At 47.1% G+C, this 25,847-nt stretch overlaps 1 protein-coding gene across 5 annotated transcripts in view; it reads left to right on the plus strand.

The window, feature by feature from the left end:
- PIWIL4 (piwi like RNA-mediated gene silencing 4) overlaps positions 1 to 23,652 on the plus strand; it is an 81,839-nt gene extending 58,187 nt beyond the window's left edge. For 3 of the 5 annotated variants that reach the window (XM_043529144.1, XM_043529133.1, XM_043529122.1), the window contains 2 exons: positions 6,617 to 6,764; positions 9,281 to 9,879. In XM_043529144.1, the coding sequence (XP_043385079.1) occupies positions 6,617 to 6,764; positions 9,281 to 9,397 (265 nt within the window). In that variant the 3' untranslated portion in view covers positions 9,398 to 9,879. Of the gene's footprint in view, positions 1 to 6,616; positions 6,765 to 9,280; positions 9,880 to 23,641 lie in introns of those variants that run through there. The other 2 variants (XR_006285952.1, XM_043529153.1) reach the window with 2 other exon arrangements.
- Positions 23,653 to 25,847: the final 2,195 nt, after the last annotated feature.

Here is a 25,847-nt window from a genome sequence, read left to right on the forward strand (position 1 = left end):
ACACAGGAAACCTGGATAGCAGTAAAGAGCGGTTCAACAGCACACTGAGTAGGTGCCGGATGACCGTGGAATGTGCCTTTGGCAGATTAAAGGTGCGCTCATGATGCCTTTTATGATGGGTTAAACCTCAATGAGGATAATATTCCCATGGTCACAGCCATGTGTTGTATGTTGCATAATATTTTTGAAGGTCAGGGTGTAAGGTTTGCTCAGGGGTGGAGTGCTGAGGCAGACTGCTTGGCTGCTGATTTTGAGGAGCCAGATACCAGGGCTATCGGGGGCACAGAGGGGGGCAGTTTGAATCAGGGAGGCTTTGAGGCAGCACTTTGAAAATTAGAACCAGTAATGTATATCGCTGTGCTCGGTACAGCAGTGTTACATTACATCTAGTTTTCCTGGGAAACAATTGTGAATTTTGGGGCCTTAAATTCCAGTAAGCAAATGATTAAACTGCCTGGGTATGTCTTGGTAGTGCCTGCTATCTCAGTTTGTAGGACACAAAGATTACTTATCGTTTAAAACTTTGCTTTTATTGCACAAAAAACAAAACACACAAACGCTTGGTGGGAAAGGAGGTGCCAGGGAAGGGCAGACTTTCAGAGCTGTGCATAGGTCTCGCTACCATTCTGAAAGTTATCTGAGTGAGTGGAGTGAATGGGAAACAGAAGTCTCGGAAAGTGGAAAAGAATGTTAGAGTGGAGTTGAGGGGCACGGAAAAGAGTTTTGAATGTGCTGCAGGGGAGGGTGGGCATGCATCTGGTCAGTCTGCAACATTATTAAGGACTTCAGCATCTGCGTTTGCTCCTCCATGATTTGAATCATCTGCACAGTAACGTCCTTAATGAACTTCTGACCTTCTTTTCTGTCCTGCCTTTTGGCGTCCCTCCATTCCCAGGGTTCCCTTTTCTCTTTATTGGAGAACTGCAGCACCTTCCGGAACATGTCGTCTTTGCTCTGTCGCTTTCTTATCTGGCTGAGATGCTGTGCCAGAGTGTAGGGGGTGCCCCTGAAGCCACATCTGTAGAAGCTTAAGAAACAATACACAGAAGCGTGATTGTTAAGTTCACACACAGCATTGAAACATTTCAGTAAAATGCACATCCGGTAACAACAGTCACTTTCTCACTAACCCTTGGCAAGCACACATCTTGGTGAACACCCCAAGCATGAGTGAGTGTTGGCTGGAGAGCAGGGGTAAGTGTTCTACACAGGAGCACGGCACTGAGGCCAGTACCAAGATCAGGGCTGGTGCTGAGCCTGGCACCAAAACTGAGGAACCAACACAGGTCGGACCCTGTGAGCCGGAGGGACAGGAGGGCCCAGTACCAACCCAGGCGTCATCTTCATCTTCCCCGGATGAAGTGGTGGCAGGGACATTGGTGACACCGACTCCAATGGACAACAGGGCTCACCAGGAGCTGTTGAAGAGAGTGGCCCAAATCTGAGACTCCAGGTGGAGGAGGTGACTGAGGCAACGGACCCTATGGTGGACATTCTGACATAAGGGCCCTTCGAGAGTGGCCTTGCTGCTCATAAAGAGCATTCAGACCATTACCACGACATTGTGGCAGACGCCTGCCTCTCTGCCTCCCACGGCTAAAGGGATAGAGGGGAAGTACTTTGTGCCATCAAAGCAGTACAAATATCTCCTTACCCACACTCAGCCAGGTTCATTGGTGATAGCGGCTGCAAATGAACCGGAGAAGCAGGGGCAGCAAGGTCCAACACCCAAAGGTAAGGATGTGAAGAAGCTGAACCTCTTTGTTAAAAAGGTTTATTCTACCTTTCTAACAAAGGTAGAATAAACTAGCAGGCGATCTTTATTCACCATAATTTCAATTCCTGGAATGCAATGGGGAAGTTTAAGGAGTTGCTACCGGCAGAATTTAGGACAGTATTTGCAGCTATTGTGGACGAGGGCAAGGTGGTAGAAAGAACCTCTTTGCAAGCCTCTCTGGATGCGACGGACTCAGCGACCCAAACCAGGTCCTCTGCGATTGACGTGAGAAGGAGCTCATAGCTGCAGGCTTCGGGCCTCCCACATGAGTTCCAAAAAGAATTCAAGACCTTCCCTTCGAAGGCTCACATTTGTTTTTGGAGAAAACAGACTCTAAACTTCACAACCTTAAGGGCTCATGGGCAACACTGAAGTCCCTGGGGCTTCATGCACCAGCCCCACAGAGAAAACGTTTTAAACCGCAGATTCTTCCATGCTTTTACCCTCCGCAGCCCAGGCAGGATTGCAGCAGGAAGCAGGGCCGAAACCATATGCGAAGGCCGCCTCAACCCCCTTCCAGCCAAGGGTCTGGGTGTATGAGGCAGTTCTCTGGACCTAAGCACACCTTTTGAGGGTGCGCCTGGGGATGACACAGCAATCCAAATCATAGATCCATCTCCTTCCTTCTTGAACAGTCTATCCCACTTCTATCATGCTTGGGCCCAGATCACTTCAGACCGCTGTGTCCTGCGCAGGGTAGTATTGGGTTATTCTCTCCAATTCTTTTCCCTCCCTCCTACCCGCCTTCCCTGTCCCTTTTCAGAGAGGCCTCTGACGAGCAACTTCTAGTACAGGAAGTGCTTGAAGCTTCTTGGACACATGGCCACCTGTACATATATAGCATAGCATGCAAGGCTGTGGCTCAGACCTCTCCAGTCTTGGTTGGCATCAGTATACCGACTGAGTTGAGACTGACTGGAGAGGGTGATTGCACTTCCCCCACTGGTTACCGAGTCTCTCCTGTGGTGGCTCAACCTGCAATCAGTTGGGGCCCTTCTCCAGGCCCCAACCTTCGCTGTCTCCAGTCACAGATGCATCAGCAATGGGATGGGGAGCACATCTAGGGAGGCTCAGAACTCAAGGCCTCTGGATCCAAGCAGAAGTCTCACTACACATCAATGTCAGGGAGCTAAGAGCAGTTTGCCGAGCCTGCTAGACCTTCCAAAGCCATCTGGAGGGAAGGTGTGTATCAGTCAGTCTTGACCGACAGTACAACAGTGATGTTTTATATAAACAGACAGGGTGGAGCTCACTCCTCTCCCCTGTGCCAGGAAGCCCTCAAGCTGTGGGACTTCTGCATAATCTACTTGATACATCTAGAATCATCATACCTTCCGGGATCTCAGAATGAGCTGGTGGACCATCTCAGCAGGTCCTTCCACAACCACGAATGGTCCATCCGACCAGATGTCATGAACAACATCTTCCAACAGTGGGGAACTCCCCATATAGATTTGTTTGCAACAAGGCACAATAGGGAGTGTCTGCGCTTCTGCTTCTTCCTGAGTCACAGCCTGGGCTTGATCGCAGATGCATTTCTTCTTCCCTGGAAGAACCATGTGCTCTATGCGTTTCCGCCCATCCCAGTCATTCAAAAGATCCTGCTTAAGATCAGAAGAGAAGAAGCATCACTGATATTAATAGCACCAGGATGGCCTTGCCAACACTAGATTCACCACTCTCCTAGACCTGTCGGTGGAGACTCCGATCACTCTGCCCTTGGTCTCAAACTAGATCACTCAGGACAAGGGTCAGTTAAGGCCCCACCCAGCCTTTCTTCCAAAGGTAGTCTCACAATTTTATACAAACCAGGACATTTTTCTCCCAGCTTCCTTCCCTAAAGCACACGCCAACAACCAGGAGCAAAGGCTCCACTCCCTGGACATCAGGCGAGTGCTGGCTTTTTATATTGAAACGGTTTTGAAAGTCAGCACAACTTTTTGTTGCAATTACAGACAGGATGAAGGGACTTCCCATATTGTCCCAAAGAATACCTTTGTGGATCATGGCCTGTATCCGGGCATGCTATGATTTGACAAACATTCCTGCCCCCGCGCTGACGGCACACACTATAAGGGTGCAGGCGTTCTCGGTGGCATTCCTAGCGCAGGTCCTGATCTAGGTCATCTGCAGGGCTGCAACATGGTTGTCGATCCACACCTTTACGTCACGCTACACAATTACACAGCAAGCCAGAGACGATGCCACATTCGGCAGGGCGGTTCTTCAAATTGCAAACCACTGAACTCTGACCCCTCTTCCTAGGAACTGCTTGGGAGTCACCTACTTGGAATTGACATGAGCAAGCACTCGAAGAAATAAAAACAGTTACTTAAGTTTTTGTAACTATTTTTCTTCAAGATGTGTTGCTCATGTCCATTCCAAGACCCACCCACCTACCCTTCTGTCGGAGCCAGTCGGCAAGAAGGAACTGAAGAGGCGGTGGGTCAGCAGGGCCCTATATGTGGCGCCATGAAGGTGCAACTTCAGGGGGCACTTGGATCAACCCAACAGATGCCGCTAGGGGAAAAACCTTCTGGCAACTGTGTCTGCAGCACGCACACACCTACTTGGAATGGACATGAGCAACACATCTCGAAGAGCAACAGTTACGAAAAGTTAGGCAACTGTTTTTTCTGCCATACTAATTAGCTGCACAGGGAAATGTCGAGCACACAGAAACACAGCACGCTTTGTGCATTTCTATACCTGAATCCACCTCCGCACTACACAAAGCACAGCCGCTTAGCAGGCGTCTCCTCTCCTGCTTCTTGCTTGCTGGAGAGCAACTGCTGATACTGGCTAGACACCTCCAGAGTGGTGAACAGTTCCTGGCTGCATGCCCCACTGGGCAACCCCACCGTGGGCTCGAAATCATCGTCTGTCTCATCTTTTCATCAACGACTTTGTCCTCCCGGTTACGTCCTCCTGCCACCTCCAGGCCTGCCCAAGTATCCATGGAGCTCTTGGCGGTGGAGGTGGGGTCACCTCTGAGGATAGTGTCCAGCTCCTTATAGAAAGGAGGTCTTGGGTGCAGCACTAGAGCGACGGTTTGCCTCCCTCGCCTTCTGGTACGCCTGCCTCAGCTCCCTTATCTTCGCTCTGCATTGTACCATGTCCAGGGCGTGCCCCTTTTCGTACAAGCCTCAAGAAGTCTACCCTTAGGTATTGAAATTCCTATGGCTGAAGTGCAGCTGGGACTGCACAGCCTCCTCTCCCCAAATACAGAGCAGATCCAGCAGATCCTCAGCTAAGTTCCCTCTAAGCTGCGTGGCTGCGCAGCTGCCTATTAAGTCCTGTGCGGGGGCTTGGTGCTGCGGCAGGGAGAGATGCTTTTCCCCTAGCATGGACCTGCGGCGGCAGGGCGAGGCGCATCACCCCCCACCCCCCTCAGGTCCCAGCACGGACTTGTCGCAGCAGGGAGAGGCACCCCTCCGTGTCGGCCCCAGCATGGACCTGCAGCGGGGGGAGAGGAAGGGTGCCTCTCCCCACCGGCCCCAGTACAGACCTCTGCGGTGAGGGGGAGGAGACCCTCCCTTGGCCTAGCCCAGGCCCACCAGAGTTACTGGGGAGAGGAACCCTGGCCCAGCCCTGCCGGAGCTGCCACAGCTGGCAAGAGGTGCCTCTCCCCTGGTCCCAAGCTGCTGCGGCGAGAGAGGGCTGGGGGGAGTCCTTTCTCCCCCCCGCAGCCATGGGCAGCCTGCACCCCAAACCCCTCATCCCTGGCCCCACCCCAGAGCCCGCACCCCAGCCCTCTGTCCCAGCCCTGAGCCCCCTCCCAGACTCTGAATCCCTCATCCGCAGAGCCTTCACCACCTAGCTGGAGCCCTCACCCCCTGCACCCCAGCCCTGATCCCCCTCATGCACCCCAAACCCCTCATCCCCAGAGCCCGCATGCCCCCAACCCTCTGCCCCAGCCCTGAGCCCCCTCCCATTCCTGGCCCCACCCTAGAACCCACACCCCACCACCCCAACCGTCTGCCCCAGCCTTGAGCCCCCTCCGAACCCCTTCACCCCACCCCCACCAAATGAATTTTGTTATGTGCACCAATATGAAGGTGATGTGTTACACATGGATGTAAAAAATTAGAGGGAACACTGCTCCTCAGTAGTCCAGCAGGAGGGGTTGCCATGGTCGCCTGGGAAGATACGTTGAGACCTTTCCAGCAAACAGGAAATGGAATTTCAAAAATTCCCAGAGCTTTAAAGGGGAGGGGCGGATGGTTGTTTACCTGGATGGGGGGCAGCAGAGTTCAAACTGCTGACCAGAGCAGTAAGGATGGGCATTGTGGGACACCTCCTGGAGGCCAATTAAAGCGATAAAATCAAGTGCGGTGTCTACACTGGCACTTTGTCAACACAACTTTTGCGCAAAAAGTCTTATGTCTCTCACCGGGATGGTTTTAGTTTGTCGACAAAACAAGGCATTTTTGCCACCAAAAGTCGCATTATAGTGTGTACGCCTCCACTATTTTGTCGACAAAAGCTGCCTTTTGTGGATAAAACTCTGTAGTGTAGACACGGCCCTGTACTCGTCTAGAATATAAACACAGGAGGATCAGATTGTCATTTACACTAAGGCCCCTTTACACTGCCAGACTGCTGTAAAGGGGCCTTAGCGGCAATATGAATCTAGCTCGGAGAACCTTAATCTGATTGCAGCATTGTAAATCCACTAACTTCAGTAGAGTTTACTCCTGATTTACAGCAGTGAAAGTGAGATCACAGGCCCTTAAATGATAAAGAACCACCTTTCATTTTAACTAATATGCAGTATTAGTGAGCACAAACTGTCAAGTTCACATAAACTAATTCTGTTTTTTTTTCTAAATTGTTTAGGTATGACTTTTACCTAATCAGCCAACTAGCACGTCAGGGAACTGTCAATCCCACATACTATAATGTTGTGTTTGATAACAGTGGATTAAAACCAGATCACATGCAGCGCCTCACGTACAAGATGTGCCACCTGTACTACAACTGGCCAGTGAGTAAATAGTCACATACAATCGTAATTAAAAGTAGTGTAATTTTTCCGGCTGGTTTTAAATAAAACTGGAAAGAAATCACACATCGTTCCACATTTGATGATTCAATGCAGTTATGACAGTACTGCTATTATAAAAAGGGTAGGACTGCAACTCCCAATCATAGCCACACTGCTGCTGTTATGGTGGGAGGCATAGATGACTTGTGCCTCCAGATGCTGCAGTAGGGGACACAATGTAAATGTAACCCTTCTGCCCGTCAGAGTTGGCAGCAACAAGGGCCGGGTTCAGTATCTAGGGGATCCATTCCAATAACACAATGCAAACCGGCTCGAGCACCCACCCGGGGACCTGGGACAAAAATATACCACCCCGCTGGGCGCCTCCAAGAGGCAATACTTCCCCTCTCGCAAGCACATAGTCTGAGTGTAGCAAAAAGCCTTTTAATAACAGAGAGAAACAATGTGGCATTATGTTGGGGAAACACCACCAACAGGATTCATAACACAGCCCATGAGCAAAAAACCCACCCCAAGCAAATTGGGGCATGCCCTTTCCCTTTTGTTCTTGAGTCCAGCAACCCCAAATCACCCAAAGTCCCAAAAGTCCAATGACCCAAAAGTCTCTGTCCCTGGTCAGGGCAGCCCCAGAGTTCAAAAGTTTATCTACAGAGCTTTACCTCCCAACCTGGGTGGAGATGGGGGCGGAGGTAAGAGGCACCTTACATGATCTGAAGCTGACCGCCCCACAGCTCCATAGGCTTTCGCTTCGCTCAGCTCCGCTCTGCTCTGCGGCCCACATGCAGCTCCCGCCGTCCCACGAACTGCTCCGCATCCCACCAGCAGCTCCCGCCGTCCTATGAACGGCTCCACCAGCCTGTCCACCAGGCACTCCAGCCGTCCCACAAACTGCTCCACAATATATCTTCAGGCTCCCCCACTACTTAACACAACGCTCAGTGATTTCAGCTCTTAGGTGAATTCAGCTTGTAGTAGGGGAGCCTCAGTGCTGGTGCACTATTAGCCCAAAGTGAGCTCAGCAGCCTGTAACTAGACTTCTAATGAATTAGCTCTGATATTCCACAGTGGAGAGGGGAGGAAGTGCAGTTAGCATGTAAGGCCCTCGCCCAGGGGCCCATGCCACCAAGTATTAATACTTGTCCCCAGCCTCTCTCAATTCACAGAGTTTTGGAACCCATGACCCTTGCCTAGCGAGTGCTACTTAGTTGATGGTGAGTCCCTCCACCATAACAAAAGGCCAAGTACAGTTCCAAGCACAGTTCCCATAATCAGGGTAATAACAATTTATTCTTCCTGCCCCAATAACAGACACTGGGGATCCCACAGCAGCCAAAGTGACCGTTTGGGCAGCTGTGGCCTCATTCTAGGCGGGGTGGGTGTGCCTATGCAAATGAGATCGGCCCCTGAAGTTCTTTTCCAGAACTTGCCACACCTCACCACTAGATGTCAGGGTGGAGCTCATCCTGACACTGCTTACATAAAGGGGAGGACACGTGACTGTCCCACATGTATCTTCTACCCAGCAACCCTCTTATACTGCACCCAGTCTGGGGCTACCGCGCTCTCCCCACCCCACCAGAGTTACCTGGAGGGAGGGCTCTGTCTTTCTCCTGCTGCGGAGGGTACTTGATCCCACATACCTCCCCCACGTCATCTGTGGTGGGAGGAGCAGCTTCTCTAGCTGAGAATTGATTGGTGATATTTACAAGGACAAGAGGATTGTTTGTTAGAGCCAAAAAGCTATTTTGAAAGGCCTGTATTTGCTGAAACCCCCTTGGAAAATGTGTTTGTGATATTAATTCAGTTCCTAGTAGACAGGTATCCATATCACAATTATTGGTACGAACTGGAACCCTTGTTGGCATACTTAATAGAGAGGCCAATGATTGAAAAGGCAGAAAGCCTGCATTACACATTCAGCTGTAGAAGTGTTCACACCATTTCAAGGTTGAGACAGTTCAGGTATGTCTACACTGCACTCAAGATATGCAGTTGCAGCACATGTTGGTGTACCAGAGCCAGCTTTAATTGAGGTAGCTCACTAAAAATAGCAGGGTAGCCACAGCAGTCCAGGCTAGCCACCTGAGTATGTACCCAGGATCCTGGGTGGGATTATACTTGTCTTGATGAGGGGGTGGGAAGAGGAGAGCTGAAGGTGTGAATCCTTCCCTTCAGCAGGTATTTAAGGAATTGAATGCAGATGCAGTCTAAAAAGGCGGGGGAAGTGGCCTACCTCTCCAGTAGGTATATACAACATAACCTTTGAATAAAGGATACGATGTTTTCATTATGCAGGAGTGCCCTCTATTGGCTGAATTTCATCAGTACAAATCTGGGCAATTCCTGCCTACCAGTGGCTGGGAAAGGAATTCTGAGATTATATTATGTATGGAAATGGTACTTGGGATTTTAAAAATAGTTTGCTTTTCTCAGAAGAAAGCAGCAATACGGTCTGGGAATGTCAGTCTTACTTTTGTCTGATGTTTGTTTCACAGGGTCTAATCAGAGTGCCAGCGCCCTGTCAGTATGCCCACAAGCTGACCTTCCTGGTGGGTCAGAGCATTCACAGAGAGCCAAGCCTGGAACTAGCTGACAAGCTTTTCTATTTGTGAGGAGAATAATAATAATCTATCACAAAGACAACTTTAAGAAATACTAACATGGCCAAATCTGGATATGGTCTCATGGCTGCCAGCATACTGTAGCTCAAACTGAGTCTTGTATCTGAAAGAAAACATCTAGTTTTAGACTTAAAGAGAAATATCTATTCTCTGAATTAAGAGAACAGAGCATTCTGAGCAGTATAAGGGATTAAGGTACTTTACTTCACTTAGCCCAAATAGGAGACTTGGAGCATACTCCCTAGTAACATTTGAAAATGTAGGGGTATATGATGTTTTAATAGAAATTTTGTTGATATAGATATACTGTACACCTGATTATTCTGTAAGCATATCATTGCCATTTAATTTCCAGATCGTTTTAGAGGGTTACTTTTTCCTTCAAAGACTCTTTTAGAAAACTGTTTGGATAAGGTTGAAATTTTTGAACAAATAAAGTTTTATTCTGTTTGCATTTTAAGATTATTTTTGATAATTAGTTAGAATATATTACACCAAACTTTCTTTTAGGCTCTCTCTGCTACGGATAGACTATCCTTATTTAAAAAAAAAAAAAAAAAAAGCAAAAAAGCCAGGTGTTGCACGGATGTTTTGCAAATTAACACAAATCACAGTAAAAATGTAGGAACAGACACCTTGTTATACAAACATATTAGCTGGGAGGTATTACTAAATGTTTTAGAACTCAGTTAATTGAAAAAATTGGTTTGGAGGAGTCAGTGTTTTTTTAAGTGTTAAATGACATCTATTGTAGTTTGATTTTTAAATAGGGTAGGTGCCTCACTGTACTTGTTAGATAATAGCCTTACTTGGTGAGTTTTCCACTCAAGGATCTGGGTTCAACAGCCAAATTTTGTCTCAGCAACCCTGGATGGTTGGTAAATATTACCATATATGACTCATAGATGGGTAGACTGAAGTTAAGTGTCTTGGTTATAGCAAAAGTGTGAGTGAAGAGCAGGAATGCAACCCAGGATCCTTAACTCTGTCTGATTTTTATGTATTAGTGCCACAGAAATACCTATATTCTATGTTCAGATACTTCACAAACCTGTGCAAAGTTTCACTGTTTTAAAAAGGGTGTTTCACACAGAGATACAGTCAAATCTGTAAAATAAATGAGTGGGATTCAAAGAAGCCACCCACAGACCATATCTAAGGAAGTAATGAACGTGGAGTCTACATATTGCTGTGGTGAACTGTTTCCACTTTGGGCAAAATAGAGTTCAAAGAATCAGGATTGATACTGATAGCAAAGAATAACGCTGGAGAGATTGCTGCCCAAAAATGTCCCAAATTAGATTGTTCCCCAAAGAGTTCTGCATCTTGCACCTTTTTCACATAGTTCCAGTCAGTGACCAGGTTCTCCAACACCAGTGGAATCTAGTAATAGTTGTATCGTTGTTACCAGAGGTCACTTATCAAAATAAACACTCTTAGCATTATTGAGTCCTTCATGCAAGTAGTTTGCCACCTGGAAGCCAGTGAGTCCTTGGCCAAACTGGTGATATGAAGCATCTTGATTGGTATCTTATGTGACTATCACACTATTCCATATACAGCTACAGAGTAATTTTAATGTAATACAAGTGCCAGTGACTGTTAGTACCCTTTGCTTTATCTAGTTGTGCACACGTACACCATGCGCTCTGTGCCAAAAGAGCTAATTTCTACAAATAACATCTTGATTTCCTGTATTTAAAAAATACAGAACTCTAACTTACCGTCCTCTGGGTCTCCCAGTGAGATCTTCTCATCTTTGTCTCTCTTTTTGAGTATAAGATAATTAGGGCAAGAATCATATCTGAAATCATCTTAGTATATATGTTTAATAATACAAAGAGACATTTTAAAGCATTGCTATGTCTCTTTGGTATAGAAAAATGTATAGAGAGGAGTTGTCTAATTCTCCTCTAACACCAATATAAATCAAGTGCAGGTCTGAAGTCATTACACCAGTATAAGAGAGTGGAGAATCTGCTCTAGTTGCTTTACTTATATTGGAGTGAGAGGAGAATAAGAAGTCCTAATGTGATAATACAAACTACTCAAGATAGTTAAGTCCAAAGCAAACTACAAAGAGCTACAAAGGGACCTCACAAAACTGAGTGACTGGGCAACAAAATGGCAGACGAAATTCAATGTTTATAAATGCAAAGTCATGGACATTGGAAAATATAATCCCAACTTTTCATATAAAATGATGGGGTCTAAATTAGCTGTTACCACTCAAGAAAGAGGTCTGGAGTCATTGTGAGTAGTTCTCTGAAAACATCCACTCAGTGTGCAGCGGCAGTCAAAAAAGTGAACAGAATGTTGGGAATCATTAAGAAAGGGATGGATAATAAGACAAAAAATATCATACTGCCTCTATATAAATCTGTGGTACACTCACACCTTGAATATTGTGTGCAGATCTGGTCGCCCCATCTCAAAAAAGGTGTATTAGAACTGGATAAGGTTCAGAAAAGGGCAACAAAAATTATTAGGGGTATGGAACAGCTTCCCTCTGAACGGTTTCAGAGGAGCAGCCGTTTTAGTCTATATTCACAAAAAGAAAAGGAATACTTGTGGCCCTTAGAGACTAACAAATTTATTTGAGCATAAGCTTTCATGAGCTACAGCTCACTTCATCAGATGCATTCAGTAGAAAATACAGTGGGGAGATTTATATACATAGAGAACATGAAACAATGGGTGTTACCATACACACTGTAACAAGAGTGATCCCTTAAGGTGAGCTATTACCAGCAGGAGAGCGGGGGGAAAAAACCTTCTGTAGTGATAATCAAGGTGGGCCATTTCCAGCAGTTGACAAGAACGTCTGTCAAGGTTCCTTCCCCACTCTGAACTCTAGGGTACAGATGTGGGGACCTGCATGAAAAACCCCCTAAGCTTATTTTTACCAGCTTAGGTTAAAACTTCCCCAGGGTACAATCTATTTTACCTTTTGCCCTTGGACTTTATTGCTGCCACCACCAAGAGTCTAATAAATATATAACAGGGAAAGAGCCCGCTTGGAAACGTCTTCCCCCGCCCCTAAAATCCTCCCAAACCTTACACCCCCTTTCCAGGGGAAGGCTTGATAAAAATCCTCACCAATTTGCATCGGTGAACACAGACCCAAACCCTTGGATCTTAAGAACAATGAAAAAGCAATCAGGTTCTTAAAAGAAGAATTTTAATTGAAGAAAAAGTAAAAGAATCACCGCTGTAAAATCAGGATGGTAAATACCTTACAGAGTAAACAGATTCAAAACATAGAGAATCCCTCTAGGCAAACCCTTAAGTTACAAAAAGACACAAAAACAGGAATATACATTCCATTCAGCACAGCTTATTTTATCAGCCGTTTAAACAAAACAGAATCTAACGCATATCTGGATAGATTACTTACTAAGTTCTAAGACTCCATTCCTTTTCTGTTCCCGGCAAAAGCATCACACAGACAGAGAGAACCTTTGTTTCTCCCCCTCTTCCAGCTTTGAAAGTATCTTGTCTCCTCATTGGTCATTTTGGTCAGGTGCCAGCGAGGTTATCCTAGCTTCTTAACCCTTTACAGGTGAAAGGGTTTTTCCTCTGGCCAGGAGGGATTTTAAAGGTGTTTACCCTTCCCCTTATATTTATGACACACACCCCCAAATCACAGATAGGGTCAAACGCTGGCTGTGATTTCTTCCTGGAGCTCTAGGAGAAAACAGAGTTAATAAGACACATGCACCTCTAAATATACTACTAAGTATATAAAGACTAACAATATTTTCCACATCTCAAGGACGATTTTAACCAGTTGATTCTGGGAAACTTTCACGGGAGAGTGCATCAGCCACTTTGTTAGAAGCTCTTGAGATGTGTTGGATGTCGAAATCAAAATCTTGGAGAGCTAAACTCCACCAAATATGTTTTTTGTTATTTCCCGTAGTGGAATGAAGCCACTGGAGCGCAGCATGGTCGGTTTGCAGGTGGAAACGCCGTCCCCAAACATATGGGCGTAGCTTTTCCAGAGCGTAGACAATGGCGTAACATTCTTTTTCACTGACTGACCAGTGGCTTTCCCTCTCAGACAGCTTCTTGCTGAGAAACACTACAGGGTGGAATTCTTGATCTGGTCCTTCCTGCATTAAAACTGCTCCCACATCACGCTCGGATGCATCTGTGGTTACTAGGAACGGTTTGTCAAAGTCTGGGGCCCTTAGCACAGGGTCAGACATGAGTGTCGCTTTAAGCTGGTTAAAGGCCTTCTGACACTCTTCGGTCCACTGAACGGCATTTGGCTGTTTCTTTTTGGTTAGGTCTGTCAGTGGGGTGGTGATTTGGCTGTATTGTGGTACAAATCGCCTGTAATATCCGGCCAGACCTAAGAAGGATTAGACCTGTTTCTTTGACTTTGGGACAGGCCACTTTTGGATAGCATCCACTTTGGCCTGTAGGGGGTTGATAGTTCCTTGACCCACCTGGTGTCCAAGGTAAGTCACTCTGTTTAGGCCTATTTGACACTTCTTAGCCTTAAGAGTTAGTCCTGCCGCCCTTATGCGCTCAAAGACTTTTTGTAGATGTTCCAGGTGTTCTGCCCAGGAATCCGAAAATATGGCTACATCGTCAAGGTAGGCGACTGCATATTCTCCTAATCCCGCTAGGAGACCATCTACAAGTCTTTGGAAGGTGGCGGGTGCATTCCGCAGCCCGAAAGGGAGTACTTTAAATTCATACAGCCCGACGTGTGGTGATGGCTGACCTTTCCTTGGCGGATTCATCTAGCGGTACCTGCCAGTACCCCGTGGTTAAGTCCAAGGTAGAGATGAACTGGGCCCATCCCAGTTTCTCTAATAGTTCATCTGTGCATGGCATTGGATAGTTGTCTGGGCGAGTTACAGCATTTAGCTTACGGTAGTCCATGCAAAAACGTATCTCCCCATCTGGTTTGGGAACTAGAACCACTGGAGATGCCCATGCACTGCCAGAGGGGCCGATTACACCCATCTGTAGCATATCCTGGATCTTCCGTTCTATAGCAGTTTTAGCTTGAGGAGACACCCGGGAAGGTTGTACTTTAATTGGGTGAGCATTACCTATGTCAATGGAGTGGTATGCCCGTTCAGTCAGTCCTGGGGTGGCTGAGAACGTCGGCGCGTAGCTAGTGCACAGCTCCTGGATCTGCTGTTGCTGCATACGCCCAAGGGTCATGGAGAGATTAAAAAGACTGGGACGTCTCAGCTTGGACAGGAGACGGCTAAGGGGGGATATGGTAGAGGTCTATAAAATCATGACTGGTGTGAAGAAAGTGAATAAGGAAGTGTTATTTACTTCTTCTCATAACACAAGAACTAAGGGTCACCAAATGAAACAAATAGGCAGCAGATTTAAAACTAACAAAATGAAGTATGTCTTCACAACACACAGTTAACCTGTGGAACTCTTTGCCAGAGGATGTTGTGAAGGCCAAGACTGTAACAGTTCAAAAAAGAACCAAAGTTCATGGTGGATAGGTCCATCACTTGCTCTTAGCCAGGATGGTTAGGGATGGTGTCCCTAATCTCTGTTTGCCAGAAGCTGGGAATAGGCAATAGGGGATGGATCATTTGATGATTACCTGTTCTGTTCATTCCCTTTGGGGCATCTGGCTTTGACCACTGTTGCAAGCAGAATACTGGGCTAGATGGTCCTTTGATCTGACCTAGTATGGCCATTCTTCTGTACTCCTGATTTATACCAGAGTGAGTCAGATGAGAATGAGCCCTATGGTATTCATTGAGCCCTAAACTTCTATGAGTTGTCTGGCTTTTTTCTCTCTGAAACTGTAAAACTTATTAGCATAGATCAAGCTTGTGAAGTCTAAGGCCTGGTCTAAACACAAAATTGCATCTGTTAAACTAAAGGGACAAAGTTGCATTGATTTAGTTAAAATGCTGCAACTTTGTGTGGACACATTTGTCCCTGTTATTTAGTGTTCATACACAAAGTTGCGCTGGTTAAACTTAATCAGTACATCATCACATTATTAGTTTTAAAAGGTACAAGTTCTCTGTTGATAGAGAAGCCCTTAGTGAAACTGAACAGCAATATGGCAGGGAAAATAGCTTAACTCCACAAACCAAATGTGCAAACAAACATAGAGCCTTAAAGGAAAGAAAATCCCTGAAAATGGAGAACTGAAACATAGGTAAACAATCATGAGGAAGCCCACGGTAAATATTGTTCAGTGAAAAAGAAAGAGATCTGCAGTAGAAAGCAAGTAAAAGAATCTGGGGCAGAATGCAAATTGACTGAGGACAAGAGGAAAGTGTGTGTGTGTGAGAGAGAGAGAAATACAGAACTCTGACGTCAGAAACTAGAGCAGACTGGAAGACAACAATTTTGCAGCAATTTTCAAGGTTTTGAAATTGGTTTTTGTTCTGCATTAGAACCCTAACCACCCAGTTACAGCATCTCTTACACACATACCTCTTTCAATGGAAACCAGTGCATCTCCACAAAACATTTTGACTTAGACAAAAGAATATATTTTGGCAAAAACGTTCCGGCCAGCCTGAGTAAATTGGCTGTGGCCACCAACCCTGCCTGCCAGAGGAAGATAAAATTTCGAAGACTATGAGTAGGGCTTGCAGAATGCAGTTTTAACTGATAGTAACCAATGTTTTCCACGTCCCAAAACCTTTTTTAAAGTTCTGCAGGTTAGTTCATCACAACAAAGTATGTGCACTTAGTGGCAAGCAAAGCAAAACATCCTCTTGTCATACACCGGGTCATGAGCATGAGAGGCAGCGTGGTCCATAGGCTAGGGCACTAAATCAGGAATTGGGACCGCCTAGGTCCTATTTCTTGTTCTTCCATTGACATACTGTGTGACCTTGGGCAAGTCACTTCACCTCTGCACTGTTTTCCCCTCCCACCTTGTGTCTGTCTTGTGTCCTTGGATTGTAAGCTCTTCATAGCATGTATGTCTTCTCCTATATGTTTGTACTGTGCCTAGAACAATGGGGCCCCAGTGTCGGTAGGGGTCCATAGGTGCTAATAAAATGAAAGTCAAGCAAAGATGAGATGCAAATGAAGAAATTGATGGAGTTATAGTAACTGTTCACAGGCAGCCTGGACATCTATTTAAATAGTGTTATATCACTAGACCCCCCTGAAAAAATAGGTGTTTAAAGTGGGCACCAAATACAATTTAAGAAGTTAAAACTGAGCTGCTTGAATTCTCAACCACTAACTGATTTCTAATGAAAAAGCATCATTTCCCCCAAAATAATGAATTCCTGTAAGCCCTATTATTAGCAGCAGCAGCTGCTGAATAAATAATGCTGCATACTTGAATCAAATTTTAAAAATGCATTTCAATGCAAAGGAATGTAGTCATGGGGATTACTGTCTGCTTCTAGATTATTACTCTGACATTTATTTTCAAACCAGGTGACATTTATCCTGGGCCAGATTCAGTCACCATTATTTTGTGCAGAAAAGTTCCTTACTCCTTGAGCAACCCCCCTGCAATCAATGGGTCTACTCGCCGAGTGAAATACTATTCTGAGTGAGCATGGGTGGTAGAATTTGGCTCTCTGCAATAATAGTTCTATTCTAACGACTTTCTATCTGGTCTAACATATGACCGACACTAGACTTAATCACTCATTTGAGTGGTATTGGATGTAACGAAGGGTTTGTCTATTCTACGTGGTAATGGGAGCCAGAATAAGGAAATAAATTGTAAGTCATATTTGAAGTAATAAGGTGTCTCTGACCCAAAACCCTAACAGCAGTCTGTACTAACTGGCAAGCGATTTCAGTTAGGACCACTACTCCCCTCCCCCAGTCAAATGTTTCTTTGTCTTCCAAAGATCTTGTTGCCTTCAGTGTGGGTGAGAGGGGAGTGGTGAAATGGTGATGTCATAGTCCCTTATTTTATACTCTCCTCCAGGTGCTGGAAATATCTTTGCTGTGTCATGGGGGTTAGGCAGCCCTATGGTGTGGAGCAACCGTCTTTCATGTGCATTGTAAATCTCTTGTTTACAACTCCCCTGCTCATATTGTCTCTATATAAATCCATGGTACGCCCACACCTGGAATACTGTGTGCAGATCTGGTCACCCCATTTCAAAAAAGATATATTGGAATTGGAAAAGGTGCAGAAACGTGCAACAAAAATGATTAGGGGTATGGAACAGCTTCCGTATGAGGAGAGATTTAAAAGACTGGGACATCTCAGCTTAGAAAAGAGATGACTAAGTGGGGATATGGTAGAGGTCTATAAAATCATGATGGGTGTGGAGAAAGTGAATAAGGAAGTGTTATTTGCTCCTCCTCATAACACAAGAACTAGGAGTCACCAAATGAAACCAATAGTCAGCAGGTGTAAAACCAACAAAAGGAAGTATGTCCTCACACAACACACAGTTAACCTGTGGAACTCTTTGCCAGAGGATGTTGTGAAGGCCAAGACTGTAACAGTTCAAAAAAGAACCAAAGTTCATGGTGGATAGGTCCATCACTTGCTCTTAGCCAGGATGGTTAGGGATGGTGTCCCTAATCTCTGTTTGCCAGAAGCTGGGAATAGGCAATAGGGGATGGATCATTTGATGATTACCTGTTCTGTTCATTCCCTTTGGGGCATCTGGCTTTGACCACTGTTGCAAGCAGGATACTGGGCTAGATGGTCCTTTGATCTGACCCAGTATGGCCATTCTTCTGTACTCCTGATTTATACCAGAGTGAGTCAGATGAGAATGAGCCCTATGGTATTCATTGAGCCCTAAACTTCTATGAGTTGTCTGGCTTTTTTCTCTCTGAAACTGTAAAGCTTATTAGCATAGATCAAGCTTGTTAAGTCTAAGAGGGGGCCGGGGGACACTTGGGGGAGGCGCAGGGGGGCAGCAGGTGGGGCCGGGGGGGACACCTGGCCCCAAATATTGGTGGAGCTGGGCCCCTGGGCTCTGAATATTGCTGGTGCCAAGGCACCATGTGGAGATATAACTCGCCGCCCCTGCCAGTGCCTGGAGGAAATCCTCAGAGGGTATGTCCCCACTGCACTGTAAGCCCAGGGTTAGAACTCAAGGTAGCAGAGCCTGGGTTTGTTAACCTGGGGCTTCAGCACCTATGCTCATTTGTAACTCCAGGTTAGGAATTGTTGAACCCTGGGTCCCAACCTGAGCCTCCAGCATCTACACTGCATTAAGTGGGCCTGAGTCCCACCACCCATATACTAGATTTCCTAGCTCCCTCCAAAATGTGGCCGTGGTGCAGTGTGGGAAAACTTGACTGTCCTGAGGACAAAGAAAGTTGGCCTGTGGGATTGTGGAATACTTTTGGCCAACTCTCAGAGCAGAAGTCCGGGGGGGCTGCATCTACCTTGCAAAGCAATTGGGCTTGAACCCTGGGTCCTGGCTTGGCTCAGACACTCCAAACCCTACGGGGGCCTGGTACCTGGGGTCGAAGCCTTGGGTTAGCGTGACTTGTGTGTAGATGGAAGGGGGGTTAGGCTTGAGCCTGAGTTGGAACCTTTGGCTTATGTTGCAGTGTAGACATACCCTGAGGAGCCGGGGGTGCTCCGCAGAAGGCCAGAAATGGGGTAAAGTGCAGCTCCACAGCTTGCCCCTGGGCTGGAGAGGCATGCATTTCACCTTCCCCAGTTTCCATGCAGAGCTCCACATAATCCCAGTTACTCAAGCCATATGAAAGATTCGGTCATTTCACCTTAGGAGCAGATCCTGCCTCAGTAGACTCCCCTCATTGTGGACCCCGTGCAGTTCCACAGCATGGGAGGGTAGGAGGAGCTGGATTTTGAAGTGACCATGCAAGGGGTGCTCCCTTCCTGTGCTGTATGAAGATTTCTGCATGGGGGTTCCCAGTAGGGCAGCATGCAGGGGACGGAGCACCTGCTGCTATGGTGTATGGAGTCTCCCCCATGTGGAGAGAGTGTGGGCGAGTGGCTAGAGCACTGAACTTGGACTTGGGACCCCTGGGCTCTAGTTCCAGCTCTCAGGGGCACCCTCAGAAATTCTTCACATGGAACACACAACTCACCCTTTCGTGTCTGCCCCCCGGTTCCCTGCTGCCCCTTTGCTAACCAGTTCCCCTGCATGGGCCCTCACTGCAGCTCCCTAGAGGTGTAACAGCTCTTGAGGCTGTTGCTGAGTGAGTCCTGTGGGCAGAGCAGGGAACATGGGCTGCTGGAAGCAGGGCGAGGTCAGGTTGCAGGAGATGCCCCACGGCAGCAGTGAGGAGGAGCAGTGCTAGCTGCCCCACTGACCACTCAGCTCCTGCACCAGTGCTTCCCCAAAGGCCTACCTGGCCTTGTTCCATTTGTAGCAGCCTCAGCCCCGTCGTGGTACGCACCAGGTGTAATGTGTGTATGGCTGCGGGTGCCACTGTCCACTCTGCCACTGGCCTGCAGGGTGACCTTGGTCAAGTCACGTCACCTCTCTGTGCCTCAGTTTCTCTGTCAGTAAAATGGGGATAATGATACTCCTTTTATAGAGTGTGTTGACATCTACTCATTAGTGCTATATAGGAGCTAGCCATTATTATTGGGGGACAGTATAAAAGATCACAGAGGCTTCTCTGGGTTGTGGCTGCTCCTGGGGAGGAGTTGTGGGGCTGCCCCATGACCTAGGAGGAGAATGCCGCCTCTCTGTCCCTGTGCCTGCTGGGCTCACTCATAAATACACTAATTTAATTAAGAACAAATAAAGGCTGAAGGGCAATCGCATGTTCATAGAACAGAATTCTTGGGGGGGGGGGGGGGGAATTTAACATATTTAACACTCATGATTCTTTCTTCATGAGCAGCAGCAAAACCCACTCTGAGTTCAGGATGAAACCCCCTCTGATTACGTAATCACCCAGCCTCAGCTCAGCAGAGCCATAGTCCATTAAAATGGAGAGCATGTTAAAAAGCCACAGGAAAGTATTTCACCTTATCAGCAGTTTCCCAAATGTGTCCATGTTACCTTAGGTGAGTTTTTTTGAACTCTTATGGAATTAGGTGAGTCGCTATGCATCATATACAGTAAAAAGATAGATTCCCCCTGCCTCCTTCTGCAGCTGGGGGCCTGATCCAAAATGCATTCCGATCTGTAGACAGACGCCCATTGACTTCTGTAGGCTTTAGATCAGGCCACTAATAGGTTTTAAACTGAAGATCAGACTCCTTTCTCTTTGAGAGGCTGTAGACTCTGGAGTGTATTTATTCTGTCTGAATGATAGACTGCTGGAGGACTCTTCTGCAATATATGTGCAAAAGTAATAAGATCTCCTGCATGTTACATAATGGAATAATTAAGTCTTTTCGCTTCCTTAGCCCCTAGGCTACAGCTGAACATGTTCTGTTATGAATGGTTCTTGTATAATGGTCCTAGGGTAGACCTTGTTTATGGTCATTCTTTGCTGATCAGTCATGCCATTTGAATTATGTTATCGTGCCTGTTGGAGTCTTGTAAATTGTTAGAGCAATCGTTAGGATAATTGTTACTTCAGTTCCCTGAGTGAGAATTTTAAATAACATGCCCCAAGTTGAGAGCCTGGCACTGCTTAATAATGCCCATTTAGAGAGTAGGCAACCAACAATGAAAAAAGAAAGAATTGGGGCACACCACAATTTAACGGGAACTCATGTTGCTGCCTCATTAATATATTCATGGTGGAGACAGCTTTATGTTAAACGCGCAAGTTAATTTGATATCTCATACCACTGTGGATCAGCATGGAGGGGACTTGTGACACGCTCCTCAATGGGGTACATAGACACCACCAACCCTGCTGCTCGCTTTGCATAGCAGAGCCCCTCTGAGGAAGAGTAGAGAGTGTGAGCTGGAAGAAAGCAGGAGGAGCTGTCCCCCTTGGGAAGTAGACGACCTCAATAAAAGTCTCTGCGCACCAGAGTGGTTACATACGCATCTCCAACCGTAGGGTAATCAGCAGCAGCAGCAGGCACAGGAGAAAGCAGTGCTGGGGAGTTGTGCAACGATCCCCAGGTGTGGACCCAGATGCATGTGGGCAGCAATGTTGCTTACTGTACTCCTTCGGCTTATGCCGAGTTTTGAAGCTTGTTTTGCATTGCGAGTGACTTTGCTTGTGCTAGGGGAGCGTGTCGTGATTCTTTGCACTAGCAAGTGGAGTCTTTGCACTAAGATTCCCCTTCTGTAGATTTTTGAGGAAGGGGAGTACAAATCCCCATGTACGTAAAACCCCACCGCTATAGAGTCAAGTAAAGCTACCCTTCACTTTCATTCCAACCTCCCAGTTGGCGCTTTCTTTAAAACCACAGAGTCCCTTCAAAGCTGGAAAGAAAAGAATGCCAATGTCTTCCTTCTGGAGGAGTAGGGCACTGTAGCCTTTTGTTGTGTCCTCCTTTTTACAGGCAGCTTTATGTACTTCCCAATCAAACTGGGTCAGAGGGCAATCATTTGTGCATCTAGCTGCGACTGACTGGTGGTGCCTGCAGTATATTTTACATGCCGTGTGTGTTCTAGTACCCTAGAATGACACAGAGTGTGAGGTATCCCAGACGGTAGAAGATAGTTTGCATTTGATCTGAGCTAATGAAAGACCCCAAGAGCAAAAGAAGGCAGCATAGGACACGTTCCTGCTGACAGCAACAAGATAAGGGTTGTGCTGTCCGTGAAACAGAAGGAAAGCAGGCTGGGTGGAAGAGGAGTTGTTGGCCGGGCTCAGCACAGCCTTGCACTTTGACTACAGTGTACTTCACCCAGAGGATGGCTGAGCTGTGCAGGGGTATGCAAAAGGGGAGTGTCAGTCAGTCTGGGGAGTGATGGCACTGTGTAGCTAGCGCCGCTCTGAGGGAGGGAGTTGAGGCAAAGGTGGAGCCACGGTCCCCCCTCCTTCTGCAGCAGCCAGCTGAGGTGACCTGGCCTGGAGTGGGGCGGGGTGGAGGGGAGGAGAGTGGTGCTGTGCACTGTTTCCTTTCATAGGACAATGGAGCTCCTCTTCCCATGAGCTTTCCTTTGGGGCTTTCTGCTGTTGCATGACCCTTCGCACAACTCCTAGTGCAGCCATTGCCTTCCAAACCCCAGCCTGACCCTTAGACATTAGTGCACTCTGTCCCTGTGGAGACCACAACCAGGCCCTATTTGGCACTGAAAGTTTCCATTCCTTTTCTCTGTCTGAGGAACCAGGGCCGGCTCTAGGTTTTTTGCTGCTCCAAGAGCGCAACTGCCCAAGCAAAAAAATTAAAAGAAAAAAAGGTGGATGGAATGCCGCCGAAGCAACAACAACAAAAAAGCCGCCCCTTGAAATGTGCCACCCCAAGCATGTGCTTGCTTTGCTGGTGCCTAGAGCCGGTCCTGTGAGGAACATTGACTGTGATTCCCAAGGAGCCCGAGGGCTCCAGCCAATCAGAGTTGCTGCCCAGTCTGATTTCCCCCCGCTAAATGTTTTCCTTCGAAGTCTGCATTTGTTTTCGTAACAACTCTCTCCTTTGAGAAACGATGCTGGCCTGGCCTGGCCTGAGGCTTGAGTTTTCCCATTGACTTCCATCTGTTCTACATGCTCTCTTCTGTCCCTGCTTAAGAGCTGGGCAAGTGAGTTTTTTCCTGTAACTTGAGAAAAGGAGCCTCATAAATCTGCTCTGGAGTTAGAGCAGAGTGCAACATCTCTTTGGGTAAATCTTTTAGATACAAAAGTCTTGAAAGTGGGGAATAGAATAGAATACACAGAAATGCTACCATACAAGCATACAGGGAACCTGAGCATCTATAACTGTAGACCAAGTTCTCTGAGTGTGAGACCAGCCAGAGAAGCAATGAGATTTGGAGCCCAGAACAAAGTTAACCTGTACAAGTTTCTCTAAGGTTTCCCTTGCCTCTCTTCAAAATTCCTATTAGCTGCCTCTGTTTGTCTTCCCTGCTCACCACCAGGGAGCAATTAACCACTCAGACATCAACCAGCTGGGCCGATAGAAGGTCCAAGGGCTAGAGACTCATGGTCTTCAGCAAGGCACTGATCAAAGCTCCAAAGGCTTACTCACGGGCCTACAGTGCAGCTTTGCAGCCTGTAGACGGAGAATGATAAAGGGAAGAAGGATAAAGGAGTTTGAGGCGCAAGTGGTGTTCTCGTCCATCCTCCCCGTGGAAGGAAAAGGACGGGGCAGGGACCGTCGGATCATGGAAGTCAACAAATGGCTACGCAGGTGGTATCGGAGAGAAGGCTTTGGATTCTTTGACCATGGGATGGTGTTCCATGAAGGAGGAGTGCTGGGCAGAGACGGGCTCCATCTTATGAAGAGAGGGAAGAGCATCTTTGCGAGCAGGCTGGCTAACCTAGTGAGGAGGGCTTTAAACTAGGTTCACCGGGGGAAGGAGACCAAAGCCCTGAGGTAAGTGGGAAAGCGGGATACCGGGAGGAAACACAGGCAGGAACGTCTGTGAGGGACGGTCTCCTGCCTCATACTGAGAAGGTGGGGCGATCAGCAGGTTATCTCAAGTGCTTATATACAAATGCACAAAGCCTTGGAAACAAGCAGGGAGAACTGGAGGTCCTGGTGATGTCAAGGAATTATGACGTGATTGGAATAACAGAGACTTGGTGGGATAACTCACATGACTGGAGTACTGTCATGGATGGTTATAAACTGTTCAGGAAGGACAGGCAGGGCAAGAAAAGGTGGTGGAGTAGCACTGTATGTAAGGGAGCAGTATGACTGCTCAGAGCTCCGGTACGAAACTGCAGAAAAACCTGAGTGTCTATGGATTAAGTTTAGAAGTGTGAGCAACAAGAGTGATGTAGTGGTGGGAGTCTGCTATAGACCACCGGACCAGGTGGATGAGGTGGATGAGGCTTTCTTCCGGCAACTCGCAGAAGCTACTAGATCGCACACCCTGGTTCTCATGGGTGACTTTAATTTTCCTGATATTTGCTGGGAGAGCAATACAGCGGTGCATAGACAATCCAGGAAGTTTTTGGAAAGCGTAGGGGACAATTTCCTGGTGCAAGTGCTAGACGAGCCAACTAGGGGGGGAGCTTTTCTTGACCTGCTGCTCACAAACAGGGAAGAATTAGTGGGGGAAGCAAAAGTGGACGGGAATCTGGGAGGCAGTGACCATGAGTTGGTTGAGTTCAAGATCCTGACTCAGGGAAGAAAGGTAAGCAGCAGGATACAGACCCTGGACTTCAGGAAAGCAGACTTCGACTCCCTCAGGGAACAGATGGCCAGGATCCCCTGGGGGACTAACATGAAGGGGAAGGGAGTCCAGGAGAGCTGGCTGTATTTCAAGGAATCCCTGTTGAGGTTACAGGGACAAACCATCCCGATGAGTCGAAAGAATAGTAAATATGGCAGGCGACCAGCTTGGCTTAACGGTGAAATCCTAGCGGATCTTAAACATAAAAAAGAAGCTTACAAGAAGTGGAAGGTTGGACATATGACCAGGGAAGAGTATAAAAATATTGCTCGGGCATGTAGGAATGAAATAAGGAGGGCCAAATCGCACCTGGAGCTGCAGCTAGCAAGAGATGTCAAGAGTAACAAGAAGGGTTTCTTCAGGTATGTTGGCAACAAGAAGAAAGCCAAGGAAAGTGTGGGCCCCTTACTGAATGAGGGAGGCAACCTAGTGACAGAGGAGGTGGAAAAAGCTAATGTACTCAATGCTTTCTTTGCCTCTGTCTTCACGAACAAGGACAGCTCCCAGACTGCTGCTCTGGGCATCACAGCATGGGGAGTAGATGGCCAGCCCTCTGTGGAGAAAGAGGTAGTTAGGGACTATTTAAAAAAGCTGGACGTGCACAAGTCCATGGGGCCGGACGAGTTGCATCCGAGAGTGCTAAAGGAATTGGCGGATGTGATTGCAGAGCCATTGGCCATTATCTTTGAAAACTCGTGGCGAACGGGGGAAGTCCCAGATGACTGGAAAAAGGCTAATGTAGTGCCAATCTTTAAAAAAGGGAAGAAGGAGGATCCTGGGAACTACAGGCCAGTCAGCCTCACCTCAGTCCCCGGAAAAATCATGGAGCAGGTCCTCAAGGAATCAATCCTGAAGCACTTACACGAGAGGAAAGTGATCAGGAACAGTCAGCATGGATTCACCAAGGGTAGGTCATGCCTGACTAATCTAATAGCCTTCTATTATGAGATTACTGATTCTGTGGATGAAGGGAAAGCAGTGGATATATTGTTTCTTGACTTTAGCAAAGCTTTTGACACGGTCTCCCACAGTATTCTTGTCAGCAAGTTAAGGAAGTATGGGCTGGATGAATGCACTATAAGGTGGGTAGAAAGTTGGCTAGATTGTCGGGCTCAATGGGTAGTGATCAATGGCTCCATGTCTATTTGGCAGCCGGTGTCAAGTGGAGTGCCCCAGGGGTCGGTCCTGGGGCCGGTTTTGTTCAATATCTTCATAAATGATCTGGAGGATGGTGTGGACTGCACTCTCAGCAAATTTGCGGATGATACTAAACTGGGAGGAGTGGTAGATACGCTGGAGGGCAGGGATAGGAT

The sequence above is a fragment of the Chelonia mydas genome, chromosome 1 (genome assembly GCF_015237465.2).
Source record: "Chelonia mydas isolate rCheMyd1 chromosome 1, rCheMyd1.pri.v2, whole genome shotgun sequence".
In the NCBI taxonomy this organism is placed as follows: domain Eukaryota; kingdom Metazoa; phylum Chordata; order Testudines; family Cheloniidae; genus Chelonia; species Chelonia mydas.